The following is a 27,931-nucleotide window of genomic DNA, read 5'->3' as shown; positions in this document are numbered from 1 at the left end:
AAGGAGATCCTCCAACAGCAGCCCAGCAGTTGGCAGCAGTGGGAGTAGGGCTGGAGGCCTGCGCCTTTAAGGAGCCAGGGGGGCGGAGGGGCGGGGCAGGAAGCGGACTCCCAGGAGACGCCGCCACCGGCTAGGTCTTTTTTTGGGAAGGGGCGGGCTGGACCCCTCTCTGGGCCCCGCCCCCTTCCCGGCGGTCCAGTCCTGCTCCTCGGCGCGCGCCCGATCCAGGGGGCTCCGGGCTCGGCGTCCCGCCCACAAAGGCTCAAGTTTGTTGACCTGGAGGGAGTAGCTGGGGCGGGGGCGGGTGCTAATAATACCGGTTCGTTCCGCCGCCGCGCTTTACAGTTTACACAGCTGTCACCTTCGTTACTCCTTAATTAATAACAAAAATAGCCGCCGTTCAGGAGCGCCTACTGGATGCCAGGCCCTGTGCCGAGAGCTTTACAAGCACAGTCCCATTGTGCTTAAGCACATAACATTATCCCCATTTTCTGGAGCGGGAAGGCGAGGCTCGGAGAGGTGCGGTGACTTGTCCGAGGTCTCTCGGCCGGTCGGCCGGTCCGGGATCGAGGCGGGGGGCCGGGTGAGGCGAGGCGCGGGTGCAACCCCCGGCTCCACGGAGAGCCGCGGGGGCGGAGCGGCGGGCGGGGCGGAAGGCGAGGGGGGTGCGGCGGCAGAGGATGGCCATCTTAAGTGGCCGCTGAGAGTTCAGGGCTGCTTCCCGGGGGAAGGGGGCACCGGAGCAGCCCAGGAGGTGGGGGTCTGCGCGCAGCGGCCGCGGCTCTGGGGAGAGATCGGGGGCCCGAGGGTTTGAGGGAACTTTCTTCTAGATGGGCAAGGGGAGGCTTGGTCTCGGATTGCTGAACCCCTCAAGGCCCTGGCCTACGAGTATGGGGGATGGTGCCAGGGAACTTGGCCGAGAGGGGGAAGGGCTCTGCCCGGGCTCCGAGGGGCTGCCAGGGACAGTGCGTGGGGGTTCGAGGGCACTGGACCTCGTCTGGGGGTTTGTGGGGGAATCCAATCTCTGTGGAGGGGATACCCCCGTGGCATTTGTCGGGGGCTGGACCCAGTGGAGTTTGGGGGTTCAGGTCTAAGAGGCAACTGGATTTCACGGGAGTTGGAGGTCCGGGTCGCTTGGATGATGAGGAGAGGAATTCGCGGGGGGGGGGGGGGGTTCATCATGGGATCCTTCGTGGATTTGAGGAACTCGATCCTTGCCAGGCTTTAGGGGGGCCAAGTGGAAAGGATTTCTGGTGGAATCAGACATTTATGGGAGTTTGGGGGGGGGTTCATCGTTGCGAGTGTTGAAGGGGGTAAATTCTCCCGGGAGGGGGACGGGATCCCGAAGTCCCGGGGCGCAGGATGGAGAGATTTGGCCTTCGATAGGGGGCGGGGGTGGAGGTTGGGGGCTGGATCACCTCGAGGTGGTGATGGCGGGGCAGGATCACTGTGGGGTTTTGGAGGCCGGTTAATCCTGGAGTTTGGAAGGTCCCGGGCCCTTCGGCAATGCGGAGGACATCATCCCCACGGGGAAGGGGTTGGGGCAGAGGCGGTCCCGGCCGTGGGCCGAGCGGAGGGGGAAGGGGCCGGCCGCCTGCTCTGCGCTCTGCTCCTGCCCCTCCCCCGCCGCCTCTGAACAAACTTTTCTTTCTCTTCAAGTTGAGGCCGGCACTGCAGGCGGCGGCGGCTGCGCGGCGAACGAGGCGGCTTGCGCGGCGGAGCGAGGAGCGCCGATCCCCGGCTCCGTCCGGCCCGTGGATCCTCAGGCCCGCAACCCGGGCTCGGGCCCGGCCCCGGCCCCAGCCTCAGCCCCGAGCGTCCCGGGGCGGATGGCGCGGGGCAGTGGGCACGGGCGGCGCTGAGCCCTGCGCGGGCCATGGCTTCGGCGTGCGGGGCACTGGTCCCGGGGGTCGCCGGGCCGGGGGGCGCCCTGGGCAGCCCAGCCCCCGCCTGGTACCACCGCGACCTGAGCCGCGCTGCCGCAGAGGAGCTGCTGGCCCGGGCAGGCCGCGATGGCAGCTTCCTGGTCCGAGACAGCGAGAGCGTGGCGGGAGCCTTCGCGCTCTGCGTCTTGTGAGTGGGGCTGGGGCTCCCGGCGGGCAGGGACACGGCCCGGGGTTCCTTGAGTGTATGGGGAGGGCCTGGAACAGTGGGACGCCAGCGCCCCCCAGAGTGGGGGCCTTGGCCTTATGCTGGAGCTGAGGAAGGATGGTGGGGGTACTTCCTTCTTGCTGTGTGCCTCGGGGCACTTTCTGGGGCTTTGAGGGCAGAGTATGTGGGGTCCTGCCGCCCAGGGTATCTGTGATGGGGAAAAATGCAGGGAGTCTCTGGCAGACCCCCTCAGCCACCCTCCAGGGAGAAGGGGCCAGAGGGATGAGGATGTACATTCCACGGCTGTGTCCAGTTCTGTTTATATAGCGATTGGGTTTCTAAGTGGGCATTGGGGCCAGAGGGCCCGATGGGGGTGTGTGAGGATGCCCAGCAGCTTCCTTAGGGGGCTTTTCTGTGCCTTCAGGACTGAGGTTGGGGCCCGCCTGGCTGTATATGGCCGGGGCTGGGGGGCAGGGTGGTGTTGAGAAGAAGGGAGTGAGGCTGTATGGGGCCATGTTATTATTTCATGAATCAGTGAGTGCACTGTGCACCCTGGTTCTGCGCTGAGCCCTGGGTATCCCGGCTGCCCTTGCCTTGAGCCTTGGGTGCTGAGTATGGGGCTAGACTTGACAGCTCTGAGTGGGCCTAGTCCTGTGCCTGTACCCATCAGCCGTGTGTGGGGTTGGGTGAGTTGCACTTTCAGTTTTGGAGTCTTCTCCCTGAGCTGTCCCCAGAGCCCTAAGGTCCAGCACTGGGTGGGCTCCTGCAGGCCGCCAGAGTGGGAGATAGTGTGTGGGAAGTAGCAGGGGCTGCTTTCTTTAGGTCTAGCTGTGTACCTCTTTAGCGGGGTGAACCCTCACATCTCCATCCCTGTCCCTTTGCCCTCGATTCTCCTCACATCTTTGGGGGTACATTGGCCTCGGCCAGTGTTTCTCAATTGTGGTTGATTTTACCCCTCAGGGGACATTTGGCAACGTCTGGAGACATTTTTGGTTGTCACAACTGGGATGGTGCTACTGGCATCTGGCTTACTGGCTACTGGGTGGAAGCCAGGGATGCTGCTAAACATCTTACAATGCACAGGACAGTCCCTCACGACAAAGAATTATGTGGTCCAAAATGTCAGTGGTGCTGAGGTTGAGAAACCCCGGCCTAGGCAGTGGACCTGGAAAGGAAGGGGCTCTCTAAGTCTCAGCTTATGCCCCACATCTGAGGCCCAGAAAAGGCGACTAGAGAGGGGACAGTCTAGGCAGATGAATATCCTAGAGTCCTGCCTCCCAGCACCCTCTGAGGCATACCCCCTAATGAGGGAGGGGAGGGAGGCAGGTGCTGGGTCAGCTGTTGAGTGGGAGGGGGACAGCTGGGCCTGTGTCTGGGTGAGGACATTATTGTCCTAAGAGGGAAAAATCCTGGCTCCATTGCCAGGGAGGGGCTGGGTGGGGTGAGGGTCTGTCTGTGTGTAGGGGCTTCAGCTTTACCAGCTGACTGTCGCTGCTCCCTGCATCTCAGGGGCCTGGGGGTGGGGGATCAGAAACCTACTTGCTTACCTGAAAACACACCCACATGTGCACAGGAAACATTTAGGACACACCCCTGCCCAACAGGCGCAGGCAATCCAACCAGCAGGTCAGGATACAGGCCCTGGCCTCTGCCCTGGCTTTAAATTCCAGCTCTGCCTCTTGCTCCATGACCTTAGGCAAATCACTTTTCTTCTTTGAGCCTCAGTTTCCTCTTTTGGAGAATGGGCATAATATCTGCCTCAAACTGTGAGGGTTAAATGAGATTACGTCTGTAGGATGCTGAGTACCTGGCCTGTCACAGAGACAGGGATCAGTTAATGGGAGGTTATTATTCTTATAAACACAGACTCACAGTCCACAAACACACCCAGTCACACACACACACCCATATGACTTGTGCCCAGTTGGTAGCCAGGAGAACCCCCAAAGGGGGCCTACATGAGGGGAGGGGATGGCTCTGTGGCCAAGGTATAGGGTCTCTTCAAATAGGCATTTGGTCCTCTGGTGCCAACACCCCGCTCCTGCCCAACACACACACATGGGCCCAGTGACTCCCTTGGGCCTACCCTGAGGTGCGGCTGCAGAGGGCGTCCTCCACCCCTGAGTGTGGCCTTTGCCAGCCAAGCCTGGCTCAGCTGTCACCTGCTCAGCTGTTGCTGCCATCTGTCAACACCCCTCTTGCCCCTCCTCAGCTTGGGGCTCCAAGAGGCGTGGGTGTCCCATAGGAGGCCCCCTCAGGTCATCTCAATTTTCTGGTGTCTGGGGAAGGGAGGAGAGAGCCCTTGGGTGGTACCCCTACCCTCCCCAGCGAAACTGCCCCTCACACACCTGACTCCAGCAGAGCCGGCCACCAACGTGAACACGGACAGCAGGCACACACGTGTGTTAGGACGCAGCCTATGCGCACACACACAGGTTACCCAGGCTTCTGAGGACTCTCACTCTGGCAGGGACCCAAACTGGTACCACAGCCCAGCGAGGCTGTTTAGACAGCTGTGGAGGCCACAAAAGAACGGCCTGTTGCTTCCCGGGCCCTGTGGCGGATGCGGAGGCTATGTAGGACTGGGTGGAGGGTGAGAGGGGTCTGCTCATTCCTGCTCTGGTTGGTGACACCGGCAGGAAAGAAGTAGACTGGCCCTGTCATTAACCCTGTGCAGCCTGGGCAAATGGATTTAGGGAAACCAAAGTGAAGGGGCTGGGGCAGGAGGAGGGGTGCCTTGGGGCTTAGATCGCAGCCTGGGGGTGACAGGTTCTGACCCACTGCCTTGCTGTCAGGTATCAGAAGCACGTGCACACATATCGAATTCTACCTGATGGAGACGACTTCCTGGCTGTGCAGGTAGGAGCTTGGACCCTCACCTCCGACCTTGATTCCAGCCTGTGGCTTGGGACCAGCTGGCTGACCCTCCTCCCACCCCTGCTGGCCCGCAGACCTCACAGGGTGTGCCTGTGCGCCGCTTCCAGACCCTGGGCGAGCTCATTGGCCTGTATGCCCAGCCCAACCAGGGCCTTGTGTGCGCCCTGCTGCTGCCTGTGGAGCGGGAGCGAGAGCCGGACCTGCCGGATGACCGCGATGCCTCAGGTGCGGCCCGGGGTGCAGTGTGCACATGCCTTCTCTGCCCTCATCCCTGGACACTACTTGCTTTTTCCCATCCCGTCTTCTCAACCCGCATCCTCTAGAGCCCCCTGCCCCAAACCACAATGCCAGGGCCCTTTATCCCCTTCCATGGCATGGCGTGCCCCCGTGCTTCACTGAGGGTGGGATGCTCAAACTGCTGTACCACTGACCCCTGTCCACAGATGGGGAGGATGAGAAGCCCCCGCTGCCCCCGCGCTCTGGTTCCACCAGCATTTCTGCCCCCATGGGGCCCAGCAGCCCCCCGCCAGCCCCTGAGACCCCCACAACTCCAGCTGCTGAGAGGTGAGACCTCCCAACCCCCTCCCCTGAGCAGGAAGTCCCTTTCTCCTCTGAGAACTGTGCCCTCACCAAAGGCGGGGAGACCTTCTAAGCCCTGATGCCACCCCCAGGGACCCCCATTCCGTCTCAGCTCCAGCAGCAGATACCCTGATCCACAGCGCTCTGACTGTCACCTGTACCATCTCCTCTAGGGATGGGGTGGGGGTGCTGGGACAGGATCAGCCGGGCCTGTACTGACTTCTTAACCCCTCCCTGAAGTGCTCCGAATGGGCTGAGCACTGTCTCGCACGAGTACCTGAAGGGTAGCTACGGGCTGGACCTGGAGGCTGTGCGGGGTGGAGCCAGCAACCTGCCCCACCTCACCCGCACTCTCGCCACCTCATGCCGGAGGCTGCACAGGTACCTACCTGGGACATCCAACACCATGCACTGCACCCTTACCTCTCACCTGTCCTCACCTGCTCCCTTGTTGCACAAATGTCCTGACCTCTGACCTCTGGCCCCGAACAGGGAACCAGCTGTTGCCTCCTGACTTTTCCTCACCTGAACCCTTGTATCCTCATGATGGAGGCTGAAGCTACACACTCAGCCCCCCTTCCCTGTACTTGGGTCGGGGTGGGGAGTTCTTCTGACCTGATGTCTCCCCTAGTGAGGTGGACAAGGTTCTGTCGGGCCTGGAGATCCTGTCCAAGGTGTTTGACCAGCAGAGCTCACCCATGGTGACTCGCCTTTTGCAGCAGCAGGTGGGATTCTGGGGAGACCTCTGGGGGGTGGGGGAGGCCTCCTGCCTGGTGGCCTCATGTACAAGCCTCATTCTTTCCCCCCAGCAGACCCCACCACAGACTGGGGAGCAGGAACTAGAGAGCCTGGTGCTGAAGCTGTCAGTGCTGAAGGACTTCCTGTCAGGCATCCAGAAGAAGGTGGTCTGACCCCTGACCCACCAGTCCACTGACCCCAACATCAACCGTGCCCCTCCCAGCTCCAGCCCTCAGCATGTCCCCTAACCTTGCCTGCCCTTGCCCCTGCAGGCCCTGAAGGCCTTGCAGGACATGAGCTCCACCACGCCCCCCGCTCCGCTGCAGCCGTCCATCCGTAAGGCCAAGACCATCCCCGTGCAGGCCTTTGAGGTACGTGGCCGGGGGTGCCAGGTGGGGCCTCATGGGGCAAAGGGTGAATGGAGGTGAACGGGGTGCTGCCTGCCCTCAGGTCTTTTCAGCAGCCTCCCCACCTCCTGGCCTGCAGGTGAAGCTGGATGTGACCCTGGGTGACCTGACCAAGATTGGAAAGTCACAGAAATTCACGCTGAGCGTGGATGTGGAGGGCGGGCGGCTGGTGCTGCTGCGGAGACAGCGGGACTCGCAGGAGGACTGGACAACCTTCACGCACGACCGCAGTGAGCCAGGGCCTGACCTGGGGGTGGGGAGGCAGGGCAGCCCTGGGTCTTGGTATGGGCTGGTGTGATCCATCCATCCTCTAGTCCGTCAGCTCATTAAGTCCCAGCGGGTCCAGAACAAGCTGGGTGTCGTGTTTGAGAAGGAGAAGGACCGGACACAGCGCAAGGACTTCATCTTCGTCAGTGCCCGGGTGAGCAGCGGGTTGGCCTAGGCCATTGGGGGCTTCAGAGAAGGGAGGGAACACAGGATGTAGGCATGTCATCCCTCCTGGCAGGAGTGGGTCTGACAGGGCAGAGAGTATGTATATTGAGAGTGGGGGTGCCTAAGGGTAGATTCAGATATTCAGTCAATGAACATTTATTGAGCCCCTGTTATATGCTTAGGTAGTGGGGATATAGTGGTGAACCAGACAGGCATGACCCTCCCCTCACGGTCCCTGCCACCTAGCAGGATATCCCTGTGGAAGGGGGGTTTCCCTGACTGGCCGCTGTCCCCTTAGAAGCGGGAGGCCTTCTGCCAGCTGTTGCAGCTCATGAAGAACAAGCACTCCAAGCAGGACGAGCCCGACATGATCTCTGTCTTCATAGGCACCTGGAACATGGGTCAGGCCTGGGGTGGGCAGGGGCTGGGGTGGGAGAGAGGAATGGCCCCAGGGCAAGGCCCTGACCATGCCCCATCCCCTCCACCTCCAGGAAGTGTGCCGCCTCCGAAAAATGTGACATCTTGGTTCACGTCAAAGGGTCTAGGGAAGACCCTGGACGAGGTCACGGTGACCATACCCCATGACATCTATGTTTTTGGGACCCAGGAGAACTCGGTGGGCGACCGTGAGTGGCTGGACCTGCTACGCGGGGGCCTCAAGGAGCTCACAGATCTGGATTACCGCCCGGTGAGGAGGGGTCATCTTGTCCAGTCCCGTCTCTGCACACACCAACCCAGACTACCCTGCTTGACCTCATGGGCGACCCTGGAGACTACCACTTGACTGGCTCTCCATCTGGTGCCTGGCCATATCCTTTAGGAGAGCTAACCTGAATCCTTCATGCTTTGGGAGGGTCCCTCAGGAAAAAGGGGTAGCGGGCCTTCCTCTCCTGGGAGTGCCAGAACAGTCTACAGTATGGGCTGGGGGGAATGCAGACAGTGGCCCCAGCCCGGAGCAGGGGTGACCCCACACCCTCTACTCAGATTGCCATGCAGTCATTGTGGAACATCAAGGTGGCTGTGCTCGTCAAGCCTGAGCATGAGAACCGCATCAGCCACGTCAGTACGTCCAGTGTGAAGACTGGCATTGCCAACACCCTGGGTGAGCAGGGCAGGCTGGGTCCCTCTTACCACACCTGCTTCCTTTCCAGTCTAGGGTCTCCCTCTTTTGGGTGGTCTCAGCTTTTCCATATATAGAACCCTTTAAACTTTGTAAAGCATGTTCATATTCTAAATCTCTTCCAGCCCCACCAGGAAGGCAGGGCCAGGATAATTACCTACCTTTCATAGATGAGAAAACTCAGGCCCAGAGTGGTTAAGTGATCTGTCTGAGGTCACTTAGCTAGTAAGTGGTGGAGCCTGGCATAGTGCCCTAGGCTCCTGGTCTCTTGGCCAGTGCTCCCCCAGGATAGATTCCGCTCATCCTTTCAGCTTCACTCTTGGGATCCCCTGTGACCTCCAGGGGCTCTGCTCACACTTGCAGACAGACTGAGGCCATCCAGATGGACCACGTGTGCCCCACGTAGCCCCCCAGGGAACTATGGGGGTGTGTTGTTGGGTGGCGGTGTTATGTGGGTGTGTGTTCAGAGGCCTGCCTGCTTCCTGGCATCTGGGGGGTTAGAGGGATCTTCCCACTGCTGCTTTGACGGGCAGAGGGGAGAGTTGGGAGCCCTCTGAGGGTGACTCAGGCCTTCCTCTCTTGCTTGCCCTGACAGGAAACAAGGGGGCCGTGGGCGTCTCCTTCATGTTCAATGGCACCTCATTTGGCTTTGTGAATTGCCACCTCACCTCGGGAAATGAGAAGACCGCCCGGTGAGGGTCTCTTTGCCCTCATCCCACTTCACCTGAGACCTCTTCCCTTTCCCATATCCCAGTCCATGACCCTCCTACATCTCAGTGCTCAGGGATCCCCTCCTCCTTTATTCCAACTCAAGAGCCCTTTGTCTGTCCTTGACCTTGATCTTGTCCCCAGATCCTTCTTCTCTCCCCAGGGACCCTGATCCCTGCCCTATCCCTGACCCCAGAGACTTCTTACCTTTACACCTGTCATTGACTCCTGACCCTGGGGACCTCCCCCTATGCCCACCATAGGCGGAACCAGAACTACCTGGACATCCTGCGGCTGCTCTCGCTGGGCGACCGGCAGCTCAGTGCCTTTGACATCTCTCTGCGTTTCACTCACCTCTTCTGGTTTGGGGACCTCAACTACCGTCTGGACATGGATATCCAGGTGCAAACAGGGCCTGGTGGGTGGCTGGTACAGAGGCTGGGCTGGGGGCCAGATGGGCTTCCACCTCTGGCCCTGGCTCAGAGGGAAAGTCTCCAACCTTTGTGTCCCCACCCCAGGAGATCCTGAACTACATTAGCAGGAAGGAGTTTGAGCCCCTGCTCAGGGTGGACCAGCTCAACTTGGAGCGGGAAAAGCACAAGGTCTTCCTTCGATTCAGTGAGTGTGGGCCCAGTGGGAGGTCTCGGAGGGCTGGGGTCCTTGTGGTATCCCTGGTGTTCAGGGCCCTGACTCCCTGTCCTCTGCCTTCCCTAGGTGAGGAGGAGATCTCCTTCCCACCCACCTACCGCTACGAGCGGGGTTCCCGGGACACGTATGCCTGGCATAAGCAGAAGCCAACTGGGGTGAGTGAAGAGAACAGGTGGGCCTCGGGAGACCCCCAGGGCTTCACTGAATCCAGTGTGTGTAGGGTCAAGGGTCTGGGCCTCTGCAGTTACTGCTCCAGCTTCTCTGGCCACTCTGAGGCCTTGGGGGTGATCCTGGGTGCTGTGAGGAGCCAGGGAGGGAGGTGGGCACTGGAGCCCAGTGTGGTGGGAGCGTAGGGCCTCATCAGCTCTGGGGTAGGGCTCATCTGAGCAACCCCAGCTATTAGCTCTGACCATGCTCCATCCCCGCCCCAGGTCCGGACCAACGTGCCTTCGTGGTGTGACCGGATTCTCTGGAAATCCTACCCTGAGACCCACATCATCTGCAATTCCTATGGTCAGAGCCTCCTGGACAGGGTGACGGGCAGTCCTGGGTGGTGCTGCCCTGACTCTGCCCCAGCTTTGGGAAGTGGGAGCAGGGAGTAAAGAGCTTGCCCCTGAGCCCCCATTCCTGCCCCCCTCCCCAGGTTGCACTGATGACATCGTCACCAGCGACCACTCTCCCGTGTTTGGGACATTTGAGGTGGGAGTTACCTCTCAGTTCATCTCTAAGAAAGGTGACTATTCTGGATGAGCTTATGGGTCTGGCATACGTCTGGGTGGGCACAGGTGGTGGCCTGGGGATGTGCAGGGGTTTGAACATAGCTAACTGTGTGTGTGTTTGGGTATGTACACGTATGTGCAGGAATGTTTCCGAATAAGTGATGTGTGAGAGTGTCTGTGTGCCTGGGTCATCTTGAGAGGTGCATGTCCGTGTGTGTGTGCGTGTAAGTGTCAACATGTATGTGTCTGCCTGGGCCACGTGTGTACCCCTGAGTGGCAGTGTGGTGGATTGTTGGTGGGCACTCTGGTCCCCAGCCCCTCCTTAGATGGTCTCTCATTCTGTCTGCCCCAAGCCAGGTCTGGGCTTTGGGGTCTCCTTATTGTAGCTTGGGACTGGGGAGGCCCCTCCTGGCCTACCTTCCTGCTCTGCCACAGCCCCTGACTTCCTGTCCCAGGGCTCAGTCTTTCTGTCCTGCTCCTCCTGTCACCCTCTCAGCCCTCCTGTCTGCCTTCCTCCCTTTGCCCCCCCAGGGCTTTCAAAGACTTCGGACCAGGCCTACATCGAGTTTGAGAGCATCGAGGCCATTGTGAAGACGGCCAGCCGCACGAAGTTCTTCATTGAGTTCTACTCCACCTGCCTGGAGGGTCAGAGGCGGGGCCCCAGGACTGGGTGTGGGCCAAGGGGGATGGGAGGCCAGAGGTGCCCAGAACAGTCAGCCCCCTAGTTAGGGGGAAGGGAAACCGGGAGGTGGCACTCAGTTGGGTGTCCCCCACCCCCACCCCAACCCCAGAGTACAAGAAGAGCTTCGAGAATGATGCCCAGAGCAGTGACAACATCAACTTCCTCAAGGTGCAGTGGTCCTCGCGCCAGCTGCCCACGGTAAGGCTGCCGGCAGGGCCTGGGCTCGCGGGTGAGGGCGCAGAGAGATGTGGCAGAGGCGTTTGCGAGCCTGCCTGGGAGTGAGTGTATGTGAGTGTATGTGAGGGGGCTGGGCATGAGTGAGGGTGAGGGCATGTGCTTTATTTGGGGGTGTGGGACCAAGTTACAGTTTGTTCATTCATTCATTCATTCAGTAAATACTTCTTGAGCCTTTGCTAAATGTCAGGTCCTGTGTTGGCCACTGAGGATGCATAAAATTAATTAGTTACAATGCTAAGTGCTATGAAGGCCCATGCAGGGCTGTGTCTTCTACATTAAGGATTTGGGATCTTTCCCTAAGAGTTGAGTGGGAGGGGCTGGCCTGGTGGCTTAGTGGTTAAGTTCACATGTTCTGCTTCAGTGGCCAGGGGTTCACAGGTTTGGATCCTTGGCATGGACCTGGCACCACTTATCAAGCCATGCTGTGGCAGGCCTTCCACATATAAAATAGAGGAAGATGGGCACAGATATTAGCCCAGGGCCAATCTTCCTCAGCAAAAAGGGGAGGATTGGTGGCAGATGTTAGCTCAGGGTTAATCTTCCTCAAAAAAAAAAAAACGTTGAGTGAGAGTGAGCATGGACAAGCCTCAGGGTGGGGGTGTGGTGTCAGGGGCAGGAGGGGGTGGATGAGGCTTTGTTCTTGACTGGGCCACTCCGCTCCCCAGCTCAAGCCGATTCTGGCTGACATTGAGTACCTGCAGGACCAGCACCTCCTGCTCACAGTCAAGTCCATGGACGGCTATGAATCCTATGGTGAGGAGTGAGGGGTGCCAGGGACACAGGAAGCCAGACAGCACCCAAGAAAGGTTTGGTAATCTGCTGGTCCGCCTGTCTGCCCTTCAGGGGAGTGTGTGGTGGCGCTCAAGTCCATGATTGGCAGCACAGCTCAGCAGTTCCTGACCTTCCTGTCCCACCGCGGCGAGGAGACAGGCAACATCCGCGGCTCCATGAAGGTGCGGGTGCCCACAGAGCGCCTGGGCACCCGTGAGCGACTCTACGGTGGGGGCTCCACTGGGAGGAGTGTAGGGCATGAGAGGGGGTGGCGTGGGCAGGTCACAAAGGGGAGGACCGGGGGTGCAGGGAGGGCAAGTTAGAATCTCTTGGAATATTTGGAAGTTCTGCAGCCAGGGCTGGGAGGGGGCCTGCCCTGAGGAATATCTGGGAAGGGGCTGGCAGGCCCAGTGGTGTCTGTGGGATCCAGGAGCCCAGGTCCCCTGTGAGACTCCTTTCCCTTCCTCCCCCAGAGTGGATCAGCATTGATAAGGATGAGGCGGGAGCAAAGAGCAAAGCCCCCTCTGTGTCCCGAGGCAGCCAGGAGCCCAGGTGAGCTGGAGCCGTGTTGGGAGTCAGGTGAAGGGGTTCCTGGGGGCTTTTGGTTGACCCCTACTTCATTTCTCCTCCCGTGTGCACCCTGGCAGGTCAGGGAGCCGCAAGCCAGCCCCTGCAGAGGCCTCCTGCCCGCTGTCCAAATTATTTGAAGAAACAGAGAAACCACCACCAACTGGGAGACCCCCAGCCCCACCTCGAGCTGCTCCCCGGGAGGAGCCCTTGACCCCTAGGTAAGAGAAGGAACCTGTCATACCCCCACTTTACCCATCGCTGTGCTTGGCTTTCAGGGCCAGCCTGGGGATCCTCTGCTGCTTGGGTGCTCTGCCCCCGAAGGGCTGGATGTGCCGGGAACCTGTGCCCGTGGCCACTCTGGCCAGCCAGGCCTCCCTTAGGTGTGGTTCCCTGAGTCAAAGGGAGCACAGTCAGCCTTTCCTCTCAATTCTGCCTTAAAAAATAGAAATAGTTTCTGCAGCAGCTCCCTCCATGTAAACAGACTTAGCCAGAGCCTTCCATCTGGAGAAGGCACTCGCCTCAGCACGCGAGTCCCCTGGGTGCGATGGAACACTGTCCTACAAGATGCCCCACTGGAAATGGCTTTGTGGCCAAGGGAGTTTGGGAAATAGTTCTGGCTACATTCTTTTCTTAGATATTCCCAGTGCACTTCAATATTAGCAAAAGCTCTGGGCCTGTGGACAGGAAGGAAACCGTTTTTCAACTCTGTTGAATATAGTTTCCCAAACTTAATGGGCCAGGAAACTTCTCTTCCACACAATAACTATTAATATCCTGGGGAACTAGTGTTCTGTGCCTCATACTTTGGGAAAGAGGGGCTCGCTTTCTAATTATCTCCAGTTGTCGCTGGAACTGAATGAAGACTCCTCAGTGCTGTGTGGGGCATTTCACTCATCTTCAGCTGTGAGCAGTTACCTCGGTTTTATCCCCAGGCTTGAGTAAACCTAACCTGAATCCCTGAGGAAGATTCCGCAGTAGCTGGGCCTCGATGCCTCTGGAGGCTTTCGAGATCGCGCGGATGGTCGTTCTCATTAAAGGCCTTATTGCCCTGCCTCTGGCACTTGTTTTCACCTTTAAACTCAGGCTTCACAGTTACAGAGAGTCATAAGATCGGAGAATCTTAGCAAGTGAGGCAAGGAAGTTGAGGGGCTATCCGTTCAACTCCCCCATTCCCCGGATTCGAGAGATGAGGACACCGAGGGCCAGAGGGGGAAAGTGATGTGCTTACTTTGCGCAAGTCCAGGACCAGGGGCCCACATCTCCTGACTCCCAGTCCAGTTCTCCTTCCAGCGCACCGACTGCCTGTGCTTTGGGTTTCTGGGTCCTGACTTAGTTATCCCGTTCCCAAACCCAGGTTGAAGCCGGAGGGGGCTCCAGAGCCAGAAGGGGTGGCGGCCCCCCCACCCAAGAACAGCTTCAATAACCCTGCCTACTATGTCCTTGAAGGAGTCCCACACCAGCTGCTGCCCCTGGAGCCACCCTCATCTGCCAGGGCCCCTGTCCCACCTGCCACCAAGAACAAAGTGGCCATCACAGTGCCTGCTCCACAGCTTGGGCGCCACCGGCCCCCCCGTGTGGGAGAGGGGAGCTCATCAGATGAGGAGTCTGGGGGCACACTGCCTCCTCCAGACTTTCCACCCCCACCACTGCCGGACTCAGCCATCTTCCTGCCCCCCAGCCTGGATCCTTTGCCAGGGCCAGTGGTCCGGGGCCGCAGTGGGGGTGAGGCCCGTGCTCCACCACCTCCCAAGGCCCATCCGAGACCCCCACTCCCCCCAGGCCCCTCGCCCACCAGCACTTTCCTGGGGGAGGTAGCCAGTGGGGATGATCGCTCCTGCTCAGTGCTGCAGATGGCCAAGACACTGAGTGAGGTGGACTACGCTCCCGCTGGGTCTGGCCGCTCAGTGCTCCTGCCAGGCCCTCTGGAGCTGCAGCCACCCCGGGGACTGCCCTCGGACTATGGCCGGCCTCTCAGTTTCCCACCACCCCGGATCCGAGAGAGCATCCAGGAGGATCTGGCAGAGGAGGTGTGTGGACCAGGGGTGGCTGGCTGTGTGTACTTGAGGTGTGTGCTTGCCCATGGACTGTGATATCCTTTTACTCCGCCATTCAACACTCAGTGGTGTCCCCTCTGCCCTGCGTTGGGCACTGGGGAGTTGGGGGACACATGAATCAGCCCCAGTCCTTGTCTCCCCCCCCCGCAGAGCATGTGGTAAATGTGGCTGTCGGCAGGTGCTTCTGTGTGTGGGGGCACCCTCAGTGCTCCCCGTGACATACCCTATTCCCTCAGGCTCCATGCCCGCAGGGCGGGCGGGCCGGCGGGCTGGGCGAGGCGGGCATGGGCGCCTGGTTGCGGGCCATCGGCTTGGAGCGCTATGAGGAGGGCCTGGTGCACAATGGCTGGGACGACCTGGAGTTTCTCAGGTGGGGGCGGGGCTGGAGGCGGATGGGGTGGGTCTGGCCCCGGGGGGCAGAACTACGGGCCCCCTCCCACCTCGCCCATTCCCAGCCTCTCTTACCCCTACAGCGACATCACTGAGGAGGATCTGGAGGAGGCTGGGGTGCAGGACCCGGCTCACAAGCGCCTCCTTCTGGACACGCTGCAGCTCAGCAAGTGATGGCCGTGGCTCAGCGAAGCTGTGAACTCAGCGCCCCTACGCCCCGCGAAGACCCAGCCATAGCCCCGGAGTTGAAAAGTTATGAGGGGCAGGGCAGTACCTCTCTGACTATTTATTGGGGATCTGCGTTCCCCACTGCCCAATCATTTGGAATGCCCTAGTTAGGACATCTTGCCCCTCGCCTCTTAGACCCAGGGTTCTGGAGGTCAGTTGCCGTGGTTACCAAGGACCTTGGTTATTCTAGTGCTGTCCTCCCTTTCTGGACCCCTCTTCCCAGCGCCAGGGGTGCCCGTGGGGTCCATTTGGGTGCGTCTGGGCCCCCACTTTCACCGCTGTTTCTGCTGCCCTCCACCGGCTTGAACCACAGCGGGAGGGGCTGAGCTAGGACCTTTCCCCGAGGCTCACTCAGGGGTTGTCCGTCCGGAAATGAAGGAATAGCCCGAGGACTGGGCTGGGTTTATTTAAGCTTCTCTGTGGGTTTAGGGAGGGCGGGCACTTTAATATTATCGGGGCCGGTTAGGGGTTGGGGGGGAGGATCTCTGCCGGAAACGGTTTGCTTAGTTCTGTCTCCTGGTCCACCCCGCCCGGCGCTGGGAATGCGCGGCAGCCGCGGTTCCTCGCTGGTTGCAAGGGGGACCCGGCTCTTGCAGGCAGCCTATCCCCATCCTGGTTACTCAGGATTGCCCGCATGATGTCTTCAATAAATTAAGTTTTATTTGGATTGAGCAAAACTCACCTCAATAAATTACAAGTTTTTCAAAGGAAAAGAACAACAACCAAAAATCAGGAAAGAGGAAACCCCTCTGACCCGGTTCCCTGGCAGCTCCTCCACTCCACACGGGCCTACCCTCTGCACCAGACCCACTGGGAATGGGAGGGGATAAGTGAGGGACAAATTGGCCGTGGTACCCTCAGGCTGCTGATTATCTCAGCGACCACTGGCCTTTGCAAGGGTGGGGTCAGTGCGGATGGGCCTGAGGGGTGGGGCAGCCGACTAGTCACCAAGGTGAGGGGTGACCCAGCCAGCTGCAGAGCCAGGGGAGGGGGCCCAGCTGTTCCTCCTTGAGGACTCATGTTCGAGCACTGTGTTACGGACAGGCATTATTTGATCCCGGTTCCAAAGAAAGCCAAGCTAGAAGGGGCTTCGGGCTCTCCTGGAGGGGGTCCCAATGAAGAGCATCCCACTCTGCCGGGTGGGGGTGCGTGAGGACGATTGTGGCCCTGACCTGGTCTCCAAAGCTGGGGAGGGCACACCTAGGGGTCAGACGCTGCGGGAAGTGGGGAGGGACGGGGACTTCTAGGCAGGCGGCCCGGCTGGGGAGGGACTGTCAGGTCCTCGAGAGGCGGGGGTCGTCTCTGGGGACACGCCTGGAGCCTCCAGAGTCCGGCGGCTAGAAGAGATTGGTCTTAAGGGCGGGGCCGGGCTTCCGGTGGAAGGAGGACAGAACCCCCGAGAAGGGCCCAGGCCCGGGTTCCGCCGGCTGCCAGGCTTTAAGCAGCTCGGCCGCGCCCGCGCCGGGCCCGCCGCCCCCTCCGCCCGCCACGCCGGCCCACAACGGGCCCTTGAGCGGCTGTGGCCCCGGCCCGGGCCCGGGCCCGGAGCCCAGGGCGGCGGGCAGCGGGCTGGGGCTTAGGCGCGGGCTGGCCAGGCTGGGCGCGGGCGGCGGCGGCAGCGACGCGGTGCTGTCGGGCGTGGGGCTGCACGTGGACTCCTTGGAGTCGTCGTCCTCCGACGAGCAGCGCGCCTCGCCCTTTTTGGCGCCCGCCGCGCCCGCCGCACCCTTCGCGCTGGCCGCGCGCTCCTGTTTGCGGAACTTGGCCCGGCGGTTCTGGAACCAGACCTGCGGGCACAAGGGCCGGTCAGCCCGGGGCAGCAGGGCGCGAGGGAGACCTCCGTCCGGAAGGGGCCGGATCAGGATTACTTCCAGCCTTCCGAGCGTTGGCCGCTCGGCCCTCCAGCACTCGGCTCGGTGCCCTTCTCGTCTCTCCGCTACTCTCTCCTCCTCTCCTCCACTTGCCCCTTCCTCCGGGATCTGCTCACCCGCGGTCCTCGCTGCCCCCCAGTGCTCCCGGTCTCCTGGAAGGGACTCCGCCTTTGCTCTCATCACCCAAAGCCCTGCCACCCGATTCCCGCGTACAAGCAACCCCGGGAGTTCCTCCTGGAGTGTCCTCCGGCGGTGGAGAGTGGGTTAGAGCACGAGGGAAACCTTTCGTCCAAGGTCTCCGGTAAAGGCAGGCAGCTGAACGTCTGTACTGGGGATTTGCAAGATAGACAACAGGGTCCGCCCTGGCCCGGCTCTCCTCGGCTCTGCGCCTGCCTCGGCCCGGACTTTCCAGGCTCAGGGGTTTCAGGGCTGCAGCACTGGGGAGGGGACCTGGAGGCGCTGACTGGCTTTCTCCGACTCCTCGGCCTGGCTCAGTCCTGAGGCCTGGGGTTCCCCGTCTACCCACTTATTCTCCCTCCTAGCTTCCCAAGCATCACTCTGCATGCCCCAGCCCTACCTGGGAGACTGAGGGGAAATCGTGGGGCTGAACAGCTCAGTTCTCCCGAGGGCCTCAGGTCTGCCAAGTTCTGGCGCCGCCGCCTCTCCAGGCTCCTCGTCCTTTCCTGCCCGTAGACCCGAGTGCGCCCTGGCCCCTGGTCCTAGCTCTCTGCCTCCAGGTTGTGCCTGCCTGCCCGCCGCCCTGAGGCCCCTCTGTCCCGCGGCCCTCCAGGTGTCCGGCACTACTCTCCCTCCCCCTCCCCGCGCGCACACACTCCCGTACACACACGCGCAAACACGCACCTGCACGCGAGCCTCCGTGAGGTCGATCTTGAGCGCCAGCTCCTCGCGCGTGTATATGTCGGGGTAGTGGGTCTCGGCGAAGACGCGCTCTAGCTCCTTGAGCTGCGCGCTCGTGAACGTGGTGCGGATGCGCCGCTGCTTGCGCTTCTCGTGCAGGCCCGACGGCTCCGGGAAGAACTTGTAGGGCACTAGGGGTGTGTGCGGGAGGGAGGAGCAACGAGGGTGGGGGCGTGAGGCGCCGAGCTCAGCCCGCTGTGTCCTGCCCCTGAGGGGATCACTCACTGTCCCCTGCCCCTGGCCTGGCCCCTCGACTTGGTCCTCTCATCCTCAGATGGACCGTCTTCATTATGGCTCCACAGAGCCGGCAGAGGTGAAGGCGGACGGGGCGCAGGGAGACCTGGGGCCCAAGAACAGCAGCGAGGGAACCAGAATCTGATCCTCGGTCAAGATGCTGACCTGTCCTCAGGCCTCCGCTGTGTTCCCTCCACCTCCCGCCAGACCACGCTGCGCCTCCACAGTCCCCTCGGTTTGTCTCTTCAGTCAGTCTGCCGGCTTGACTTCATGTCCTGCTCTGTCCACTGGAGCCTCGGCTGTCTGTCAGGTCTCATGGGCCTTGGGAGTCTCCCCAGTAACCAGTCCTGGACCTCGGCTGGGCGACTGAGACTCCCCTGCCTGAGTCTACCTTCAGCCCTACGAGGATCTCTGCTGTGTATGGATTTGGCCCTCTCTACCCCACCATCTCTGTCCTCCCCAGGCCTCGATTCCTCAGCCCCATCTCACATCCCATTCTCCTCCAGGTGTGCTCCTCTCTTCTTCCTCATCTCTCTCCATCTGCATCTCTCTTCAACTTTTCCCTTCTGGACCATTCTCTTTGTGCCATTGGGAAGGGTTTTTATTTCTCTCCACCCAGTTTCCTCCATCTTCTCTTTGCCCTTCTTCCCCCTCCCAGGCACCTTTCTCTGTGTTCCAGCTCCCCCAAAGCCAGCCCCACCCCTCCCCCTCCCCCTCCCCATCCCTGTCTCCCATCTACCCCATCCCAGTCCCACTGCCCTATAGAAAATGTTTCTGACGCTAACTCCCCATCTCTGTCTCCAACCCCTGTTTAGGTCTCCATATTCTCCAGGGGTCCTCAATATCCTTCATCTTTGTCCTATCTCCCTACTTCTCTATCTCCCCTAAGCCTTGCTTCCAACACCCCTTCCTAACTTCCTCATCTCTGTTTCTAATCTTCCTTGGTCCCCATCGTCCTTAATTCCTGTCCCCATCAGCTGGTTCTTCTCTCCATCTCCCTAACCCTGGGTCCCCATTTCTTCTTGGAAGACCCCCAGTCTTCCCGTCTCTGCTCACATCTCTCTGTACCTGTCCCCATCTCAGAATTCCATCTCTCTGGGGCCCATCTCCCCATTTCCTGTCTCCATCTCCCCAAGCCTCATGCACATCTAGTCCAGAGTACCTGATCTCTCCATCTCTGGTCCAATTTCCGCCTCCATCTCCCTGGTTCTCATTTCTCCAAATTTAGGTCCCTATCTTACCACCCCTCCCCACCCCTCAGGTGCCAATCTTCTACTTGGGTTCCCCTGTGTTCCCAGGAAGGAAGGAGATAAGGAGATTGGGTGGGGCAGCCTGGACTCTAATTGGAGGGATGGGGATGACTGAGAGGCTCCATGAGGTTGAGGGTTCAGATGGGGACTTGGATCAAGGGGCTGGGGAGGGTCATAGGAACTGCTTCTGGGTTCTGCAGAACTCTAGCTGGGAGAGTATCCGGGGGGAACGGGGAAATGAAAGCGGCTTAATAACCTGGGCACCCTTTTTTTCCAGCTACGGAATGGGTTTCAGTGGTGAAAGAGGGTTTGGGCACCGGTGGATGGGTCCACAACCTGGCAGGAGGGGCCTGATGGTGCTGGTGCTCTAGTAAGGTTCCCATCTGGGCAGCTCAGCTGTCACAGGGGTCCTTGTTCGAGTGGGGCATGAAGTGGGATGGGGATGATAAGGACGGGGGTCTGATTGGACTGAGCCGGGAGCGTCTCCCAAGGACACAGGGGATGGGGAGATTTGGTGGTCAGTCTTTGCAGGTGGGGAGGGGAGGGCCTGGTGAGGGGCCTGAGGCTGGACTGGGGATCTCTTTCCTTGACCCGAAGAGCACGGGATAGGGATATGGCAGCGAGAAAGAGGAATGGGAAGGATGAGCGGGTGGGGCTCAACTCTGCCTAGGGGAACCCCGTCTTACAAGGGGCACTGGGGGGTCCCGCGAGGCGTTGGAGGGTCTGGGGGATGGGCAGGGATGGTGGCGGCTGTGGGGGACAGTGTCACTCACTTGCCGAGTAGGGCAGGGGCTGAGGGTTCCGCAGAATTTGGAGGGAGGGTTGGGCCGGGGCTGGGCTCACCTGCTGAGTAGGGCGCAGGCTGGTGGTCGCGGAGAGCGCCAAGCGCGCAGTTGGAGGAGCCGAGCGCGGGGCAGGGTGGCCCGGCCGCGGGGAAGGCGGGCCGCAGGGGGCTGTATTGGAAGCCGCCGGGCTGGCTGCAGGCGCCGAAGTCGCCGTAGGCGGACGCCTCCATGGCCGCCACGCACGAGTCGTACGAATTGAGGTAGGAGTAGTCCATCGGCCCGGGGGGGCGGGAGCAGGGGCCTGGCCGGGCCGGGTGGAGGTCAGGGTCCTGGGCCGGGTCAGGGTCGGGATGGAGGTTCGAGCGCCAGGCGCCGAGGACCCGAGGCCAGCTCTGAGCGCCCGCTAGTCTGCCCGCCCCGTCGCGGCCGCCCTCCGCCCGGGTGCAACGCAAGTGCAGCCCAGCCCGGCCCGCGCGCCTTTTAACGCGCAGGACCCCGCGGAGGGGGCGGGGCGGGGCGAGCTCAGCGGGGCGGGGCCTGGGCTGCCAGGCCCCGCCCCCACCCACCCCCGACCCCCACTCCAAAGGGTCCCCGCTGCCCTCTTAGGGCTGCGAAGGTGCAGGCGGGGGCTGAGCGCCCCATCCCTAGAGTTCCCACCTGGTCCCAGTTCGAGCAGACCTTCCGTCTCTACGCAACGTGCCAGGCCGGAAGGTCCCGACCCCTTTCCCGGGCCTCCCCACCTGCGGCCTCAAAGAAGGGAGGGGAGACAGGCCCGGCGGCGCTCGTGGGAAGAAGTTAATTCAATTCTCCCTGATAACTGAGTTATTCTGATCCAGCCCCTCGGCCCCGCCCCCAGCGAGGTCCCATGCCTGCGGGGACCACGGAGGCGACCCAGGAGGGGGGATGGAGACCAGGACCAGAAAGAGACGGAGCCTAGGATGGATAAAGAGAGGAGACAGAGACGGAGACAGGGAGAGGAAGGGACAGAAACAGTGATGGAGAAAGGGACAAGAGCGTTTCAAGTACACAGATGGAGACAAGGATGAGACATGGACAAGAGAGATGGATGGAGATGAGGGCAAGAGGGAGAGAGGGACAGCAATGGAGACAACGGTGAAACGTGCAAGAGAAACGCAGGGATGGAGATAGGGACAAGGCAGAGACAGAGGAGACAAGGATGAGAAAGACAGACAGGGGACGGAGCAAGAGAGTGAGACAGACATGGGGGTGAGACATGGACAGAAACAAGGATTGTGATGGAGATCAGGAGAGAGATGAGACGAAACAGGGCAGTGATAGTGAGACAGACACACATGGATGGAAAGTCTCAGAAAGACAAGGCCAGGGATAGACACAGCGGAGGAACAGAGGCTGAGAGGCAGAGAGAAAGAACCTTTGGAAAGCTGCGATCCAGGGTCCACAGCCCGAGTGCCCAAAAGGAGTGTGGTGGAGGCACCTGCGAGGCTGCCAAGGGGGCGGTCACAGGAGCCAAGGTCCCTCTATCCTGACTTGTTCTGAAGGCCACACGACCCTGCCCTGTGCCTTCAGGGCCTGGCCTGCCTCTCCCCTCCCCAAGGTTCCCCAGCTCAGTCCCCCTCCCCAGAGCCACTGGGTGTGACCCTCTGGTCCTCAGCACCCTCGGCACAGAGAGTGTGTGTGATGAATGTCAGGACTGAGGAATAATTGAGTGACCCTTCACTCTCCCTCAGCTTCTCACCTCTCTCCTCCAGAGGCCTTTTCTTTTCCAGGAAAACTACCTGGACTCAGTCTGGACCTGGCCACAGATGCAGCACTCCGCAACTCAGCCACCGGCCTCCACACAGTGGGACAACAGGACTCCACATCCTTTCCAGGAGAACAGAACAGAGAACTCTTCTGCCCTTCAGCTCACCTGAGGTGGATCAGGAGCTTCCTCACCCAGCCCCAAGCCTCCTCCACCCAGATCTTGGCAGGTCCTGCAGATGGGGGAGCGGAGACCCAGCAGGAAGCCAGGGGAGGGGCCCGCCCCTATTACCACCTGAAGTCCTGGGGGGCTGAGAGATGGGCTCCCAGAATACCTGCCCCCAATTTACCAGCACAGTGGGGAGCATGCCCACCCTCAGGTCACCCACTTCCCTGGTCACCCATTGTTTGCTTCACACAAGGACCACCTATCCCCAATTTCTGTAACTACTCCATGCCGGGGGGTTTCTTTGAGATGTTTTCACAAATTACTTTTTAGGTCTAAACTTCTAAAACTGACAGCAGAACTTCTTCAAAAAGTTCTCCCCACTGGTGTGTGAAGTGTGCCTCTTCCCGCTGACATATCCTCAGCAAGGAGCCCGTAGGATCTCAGAATTGGGAAATGGGACAGTACCGCCACTCTCCTTAGTCCTCCCATGGCTCCCCATTGCCCTCAGGTCAAATCCAAGCCCTCACTCTGGCCACATTGTCCTCCGTGCCAGTGCTCCAGCCTGCCTCCTCCCCACCTTGGCTTTCTTTGCAGCCCTGACACATGGATCTTTTAGTTCAGAGCTGTTCTGTCTGGCTGAAATGTTCATTCCAACCCCCCCACCCCCCCACTACCACCACCAACAGACCTGGTTGACTCCTGTTTATGCATCAGGTCTCAACTTGGACATCGCTGCTTCCTGGAAGCCTTCCCTGATACCCCTAGACTAGGGTGGGTGTCCTGTAGTAACTCCTCTCATTTGGTTACTCATATCACCTTGCTGAAGCATTTGCAATGAAGTGGAAGGTCTCAGGGCAGAACTCCGTCCTCTCATTGGTCACCTTCTTCCCAGCCCTACCACCGTGTCTAGCACATCACTCTGCACATGATAGGTCTTCCCATATCTGTTTGTTGAATGAATTAGTGAAGGCTAACCTGAAATCTTTGTGTTGGGCAATCCTGCTCTTGTTTCCCAAGGAGGAGTCCTCACCCCCACTCCCACCCTCCACTCTCTGAAACGGGACCATTCTCCTCTCTTCCTCCCCTCACTCCACAGCGACAGGAGCCTTCCTCCCTCTGGGCCAACCTTCTGCCTAGAAGAAAGTCCTTCCCCATCTGAGGAATTTGCAGGTGGCCAGATCCCTTCCCCAGTGACCAAGATGAAGCAACAGAGCAACTGAAGTTTGCGTGCAGGAACAGGCAGAGATGTGAGGGAGGCCAAGAGGCCCTGTTCCAGTTGTCTCAGAGACCAGGATCCGTCCCAGTCATTTCTATGGTTTGTTCTTGAGCCAATAAATCCCTCTTTCTGCCTAAACGACTTCAAGCTGGGCTTCGGACCATTGCAACCAAGGCTTCTGACCAATACAATCTGTGAATGTTTGACACCTTTACGGACAATCAGTGGTAGTGATGATTAAAGTTTTATTGTAACGTGCACGTTACAGGGTTGGCGGGGCAGGAGCTGGCCTTCCCGTGACTCAGGACTGGGGAGTTTGAGCTTGCTCTCCCTCCAGGCAGCCATTGGCATCTGCTGATTGACGTAGAAGCAGAGACACATTCCAAGAAAACGCTCTGAACCTTGTCCGCTATTGGGCTCAGGTCTTTCAGATGGTGGAGATGGGGAGACTTTGGAGGCCAGGCTGGGCATGTGCGTGCATGTGTGAGTGTGTGTGTGTGTGTGTGTGTGAGAGAGAGGGAGAGATGGGAGTAGGCAAAACGGCTCCTTGAGAACTCACCATAAAAGCAGAAAGAGACAGGCAGAGTGGGCTGGACTCTGCAGGGGCCTCCCACCAGAGAGCTCATCCTGACTGAGCGCGCTCCCCCAAATGCGTGCCCTCCTGGGGGAACTAAAAATGCTCTGGCACGAAACACTGTCACAGCAATGTTGCTGGGAGGCCCCCTGGCTGAGCTTGATGTCTTCACTTCCATGAGTGACGACAGATCCCTAGTGTTGGGTTCCAGCCCTGGCACTGCCACAAACGAGCCGTGTGACTTAGGGGAAGTTACTCAGGCACTCTCTGCCTCAGTGTCCTCACCTGTAAATTGGTTTATTTTAAGGATTAGGTGAATCAAAATATATAAAGTGTTTGAATAGTGCCTGGCACATAGTAAACATGAAATAAATTAACTACCACCACCACCCCTTCTCCCTCTCACCAAGCGACTGAGTCCTGTGGGCCTGACAGAGCCAGACCACACTCTGGCCGGGCTCCCCTGGGCTGTTACACCTGATACCTGGACATGTAATCTAGACACTGACCCCTATCTTTGCACCGCAGCATCACCTCCACCCTCAAGATTTCAGAAGACGTCAGGGCCCTGCAGAGTTGCCCAGCCTGACCCCTTGATTTTTGTAGATCAAGAGACTGAGGCCCAAGGAGGGGTCCTGTGGGAAGAATAAAAGTAAAATCAGTGGGTGTGTATTGGGGTGGGAGGATCCCCACAGAGCGAGCAGCATGCAAAAGGGAACCTGGGGAGGGGGTACAGTGGGGACCATCCTTTTTCTCCTGCTCTGGTCCCAGCTCTGACACTGACTTACTCTGTGAGCCGGGACAATGGGAGAACCATGAGAACGGAACAGGAAGCACCGGTGCCCCGGAGAACAGTTGCTGCCTATGGTCTCTTGGAGAATGGTAGCCTGGGAACGCCCAGGTATCAAAACCTTATTCCCACTTCTCCGAGCAGCCACGGATCTTGCCTCCCCTCAGAACCCAGAGCACGGATCTCCTGGGCTCAGAGTGTGGCCACCGTGCTGATTGATTTATTGATCCAGTGCACTCCTTCTCAGTCCTTCTCTCCTGTGGGGGGAGAGCATGGAGCAGTGGCTCCTCCCTACCATTGAAATGCATCTTCTCATCCTCTGAAGCAATGTCCTCATGGTACAACTCTAATTGGAAACCAAGCTTGATCAGACGTTCAAGTCTAACTTCTAATAAGGGATGGAGCTTCTCTGTCAGTGAAAACTCAACACATTGTCAGGTTCTGCTAAGTGCCCTAGAACTCCCCTCACCCCTGTTTATCTACCAACTCCCTAAGCAGACTTCTTCCAAATTCTATTTTGTCCTGCGATGACTCTCTGGTCCAGGGAGGGTTGGAGGTAAACACATTAACTGTATATTCTCCTAACCTGTCTATCAGAACCTATAGTCTCTCGTTCACCTCTCTGATTTGGGGACAACTCTTGTTGACCGTTATCTTCTTCCCACTAGTACCTTAGGCTCCCCAGTCTCCCACTGATTTTTATTTCCGTTTTTAGCTTTCTAGCATTAGGCCTTTCTGGGGCCCAAAATATTCAGCCCTCAGGGGTCTCTGAAAATTGAGGAAAGATCTTAATCCAGTTATACGAATATTTTTTGAGCATCTGAGCTATGACAGAACTTTGTGGGGCACTAGACACATGGGGTACATTAATCCTGGGTGCTTTCTTTAAGGATCTCCCAATCTAGTGGGCACGTGGGCACATATCTATGGGGAAGCTCTCCTTAGAATGCTTTAGTTGTCTGGGCAAGAGAATGGCACATGAAGTGAGTTGACTCTTTTTAAAAAAAGGGAAGAAAAAAAATATTGATCCTACCAACCACGCCATACGTTGACAAGCTTATCCAAGTTTTTGTGCATGGGAAGGGACCTGCTGAAGGGCTGCCATAGTGGACATCTATGGTGTGGTCAGCCCAGCACAACTCTTCTCTTGGGAACTGTCTCCTCCTCCACATGGCCATCCAGGGAACCATCGTTCTTACATAATCCTTCCCTCAGCCATAATTGGTCCAGGTGTGGGTACCTGTCTGAAGATGGGTCAAGAAAACACTTCCTCATCATTTTTTCTTGTTTGAATTGAGAAACGTGTCATTCTCTTTTGAAGGATGAATACTATAAATATAAAGCTCAGGAAACGTTTGCAGCTGTGTTCCCCATCCTGAGAAGGAAGGTGGTCTGCAGTGAAGAACGAATAAATAAGAAGTTGAGGCAAAAGATACAGAGACTCCTGTTAGAAGGTAAGAGCCTAGTCCCAGTTCCTCCTGAGACATCCTTAGTGTTTTTGCAAATTCATTGTTCAGCCCTTTATTGGATTTTGTTATTCAATAAATCCTTCTTTATGTTTAATCTACTTCAAGTTGGATTTCTGTCACTTCCAAACAAAGGGATTTAGATAATAAATTGGACAAAGGTATGTAGTGATGCAAACAGCAGACCTCAAATATAGAAGAGGCCGTGTTGACGTCGGGTGGGGGGCACTGAGAATGTCCCCGTCTGGGCCTGGCCGAGAACCTGCGTGAACTTGGGAGGGGCTTCTTCCTGGAGCCCCCATAGAGCTACACGGCCCGGCTGACACCCTGAGATCCTGAGCAGGTGAGAATCATTCCAGACACTGACTTACGGAATTGGGAGCTAAGAAATGAATATTGTTTTAAGCTGCTAAGTCTGGCGTTATCTGTTACACAGTGATAGAAAACTACTATAATACTGTAGCTTGCTGAGGCATTCTGTGGCTATGGGTTGGACATACGGATTGTTTCTAGTTTTGGACTATTATGAATAGTGCTGCTATGAACATTTATGTACAGGTCTTTTTTGTGAATATATGTTTTTATTTCTCTTTAAATGGAATTGTTTTGGGTCATAGGGTAGACATCTGTTTAGTTTTATAAGAAACTGCCAGAACTTTTCCCGAAGTAGTTGTGCCATTTTACACGCCCACCAATAATGTATGTGAATTCTGGTTGCTCCACATCCTCTTCAACATCAAATGATGCCAGTCTTTTTAGTTTTATCCATCCTGGTGAGTGTATAGTAGATTTAATTGCTTTTTTCAGTTGGTTGACTGAAACCTGGATCCATTGATGAAGTTAAATGAAATCGAGATGCCAAGAATCCTTGGGTAAAATGTAGAAGAAAGAATGGAAACACTTAGGGAGATGGGAATGCTGATTCGGGTTTATAAGTGTGATTCATCCACCCCCAACTCTGTCCCCTGTGAGGGCCCAGATGACACTCTCTACACCAAAGCATTAAGAAATATATTTGTGAGAGAGTGATGTCATCTTTTGAAAGTGCTGCAGTGACTGGGTTTTGTGGGCTGGGGATGTTGGGGGAAGATGCTACAGATGGAATGGGCTCCCTGATTTTCACGAGCATGAGGGGAGCCCAGGGTTGTAAAAGTAGCCCAGCGGCACTTGGCCGCCAGGGCCAAGCTGGGCGTTGTTCCCAGGATTGGCGCCTATTCTGAGTGGTGGGACCCGCAGGGATCTTTGGCGGTTGATCACTGAGATCATTGAGTCCCTGGGACTCAAGAATGTGGATGGTTCACTAAGGTCCTAACTGATTTGTAAAACCAAAAATCCTCTGGAATTGGTAAACAGGGGGGCAACTTAAGACAACAAGACAGAGAGTTATGGTCTCTCACCCAATTTCCAGGCCTGGGTTAGATCACAGACTCAGAGCCCCTTGAGTGAAATGAAGGCAGGTACACTTAAGGAAGATAGATAAACATCTGTCTATATATTCCTTATACGCTGCCCCAATGGGACCTGGAGTCATTTCCCAGGGTAACTGTTATGGGTTGAATTGTGTCCCCCCAAAAGATATGTTGAAGTCCTTGTCCCAGGTAACTGTGAAATAGATGACCTTATTTGGAAATAAATTCTTTGCAGATGTAATCAAGTTAAGATGAGGTCACACTATGGGGCCGGCC

The 27,931-nt window shown here is 58.2% G+C and overlaps 2 protein-coding genes across 7 annotated transcripts; one reads left to right on the top strand and one right to left on the bottom strand.

Annotated features, from left to right (window-relative positions):
- Positions 1-97: 97 nt before the first annotated feature.
- Positions 98-15,918, top strand: INPPL1 (inositol polyphosphate phosphatase like 1). 5 transcript variants are annotated; one of them, XM_070274469.1, is made up of 29 exons: positions 98-266; positions 1,660-2,073; positions 4,887-4,950; positions 5,043-5,193; positions 5,412-5,532; positions 5,788-5,928; positions 6,179-6,272; positions 6,360-6,449; positions 6,558-6,656; positions 6,772-6,922; positions 7,007-7,113; positions 7,423-7,525; positions 7,616-7,812; positions 8,109-8,226; positions 8,840-8,936; positions 9,216-9,354; positions 9,471-9,570; positions 9,667-9,755; positions 10,032-10,113; positions 10,244-10,333; positions 10,851-10,964; positions 11,111-11,199; positions 11,904-11,991; positions 12,082-12,237; positions 12,483-12,561; positions 12,657-12,797; positions 13,934-14,606; positions 14,870-15,003; positions 15,107-15,918. In XM_070274469.1, exons 2-29 carry the CDS (start codon positions 1,877-1,879, stop codon positions 15,195-15,197), a joined length of 3,795 nt encoding a protein of 1,264 aa, XP_070130570.1. In that variant the 5' UTR covers positions 98-266; positions 1,660-1,876; the 3' UTR covers positions 15,198-15,918. The 5 variants fall into 5 exon arrangements, with proteins under 5 accessions (XP_070130570.1, XP_070130569.1, XP_014597313.2 ...); XM_070274468.1 differs by lacking the exon at positions 98-266 and adding an exon at positions 637-754; XM_014741827.3 differs by lacking the exon at positions 98-266 and having other exon boundaries at positions 1,664-2,073; positions 6,357-6,449.
- On the bottom strand, positions 15,890-20,742 carry PHOX2A (paired like homeobox 2A). Of its 2 annotated transcripts, none has more exons than XM_001499157.6 (3): positions 20,368-20,742; positions 17,984-18,171; positions 15,890-17,038 (listed from the first exon to the last, which is right to left on the bottom strand). In XM_001499157.6, the coding sequence occupies exons 1-3, from the start codon at positions 20,582-20,584 to the stop codon at positions 16,589-16,591; spliced, it is 855 nt and encodes a 284-aa protein (XP_001499207.1). In that variant the 5' UTR covers positions 20,585-20,742; the 3' UTR covers positions 15,890-16,588. The 2 variants fall into 2 exon arrangements, with proteins under 2 accessions (XP_001499207.1, XP_070130573.1); XM_070274472.1 differs by having other exon boundaries at positions 15,894-17,088; positions 17,968-18,171.
- Between the last annotated feature and the right edge of the window lie 7,189 nt (positions 20,743-27,931).

Source organism: Equus caballus, chromosome 7, assembly GCF_041296265.1.
Source record: "Equus caballus isolate H_3958 breed thoroughbred chromosome 7, TB-T2T, whole genome shotgun sequence".
Classification (NCBI taxonomy): domain Eukaryota; kingdom Metazoa; phylum Chordata; class Mammalia; order Perissodactyla; family Equidae; genus Equus; species Equus caballus.
The sequence above is the reverse complement of the archived record's forward strand: the minus strand, read 5'-3'. Positions and strand labels throughout refer to the sequence as shown.

Coding starts and splice junctions, on each gene's coding strand:
- INPPL1 (XM_014741827.3), top strand. CDS start 1,877: ATGGCTTCGGCGTGCGGGGCACTGGTCCCGGGGGTCGCCGGGCCGGGG. Junction 8,937..9,215: donor GGAAATGAGAAGACCGCCCG/GTGAGGGTCTCT, acceptor TGCCCACCATAG/GCGGAACCAGAACTACCTGG. Junction 10,334..10,850: donor TCAGTTCATCTCTAAGAAAG/GTGACTATTCTG, acceptor TTGCCCCCCCAG/GGCTTTCAAAGACTTCGGAC.
- PHOX2A (XM_070274472.1), bottom strand. CDS start 20,584: ATGGACTACTCCTACCTCAATTCGTACGACTCGTGCGTGGCGGCCATG. Junction 18,172..20,367: donor GCCTGCGCCCTACTCAGCAG/GTGAGCCCAGCC, acceptor ACACACCCCTAG/TGCCCTACAAGTTCTTCCCG. Junction 17,089..17,967: donor GCAGGTGCGTGTTTGCGCGT/GTGTGTACGGGA, acceptor TTCCGGACGGAG/GTCTCCCTCGCGCCCTGCTG.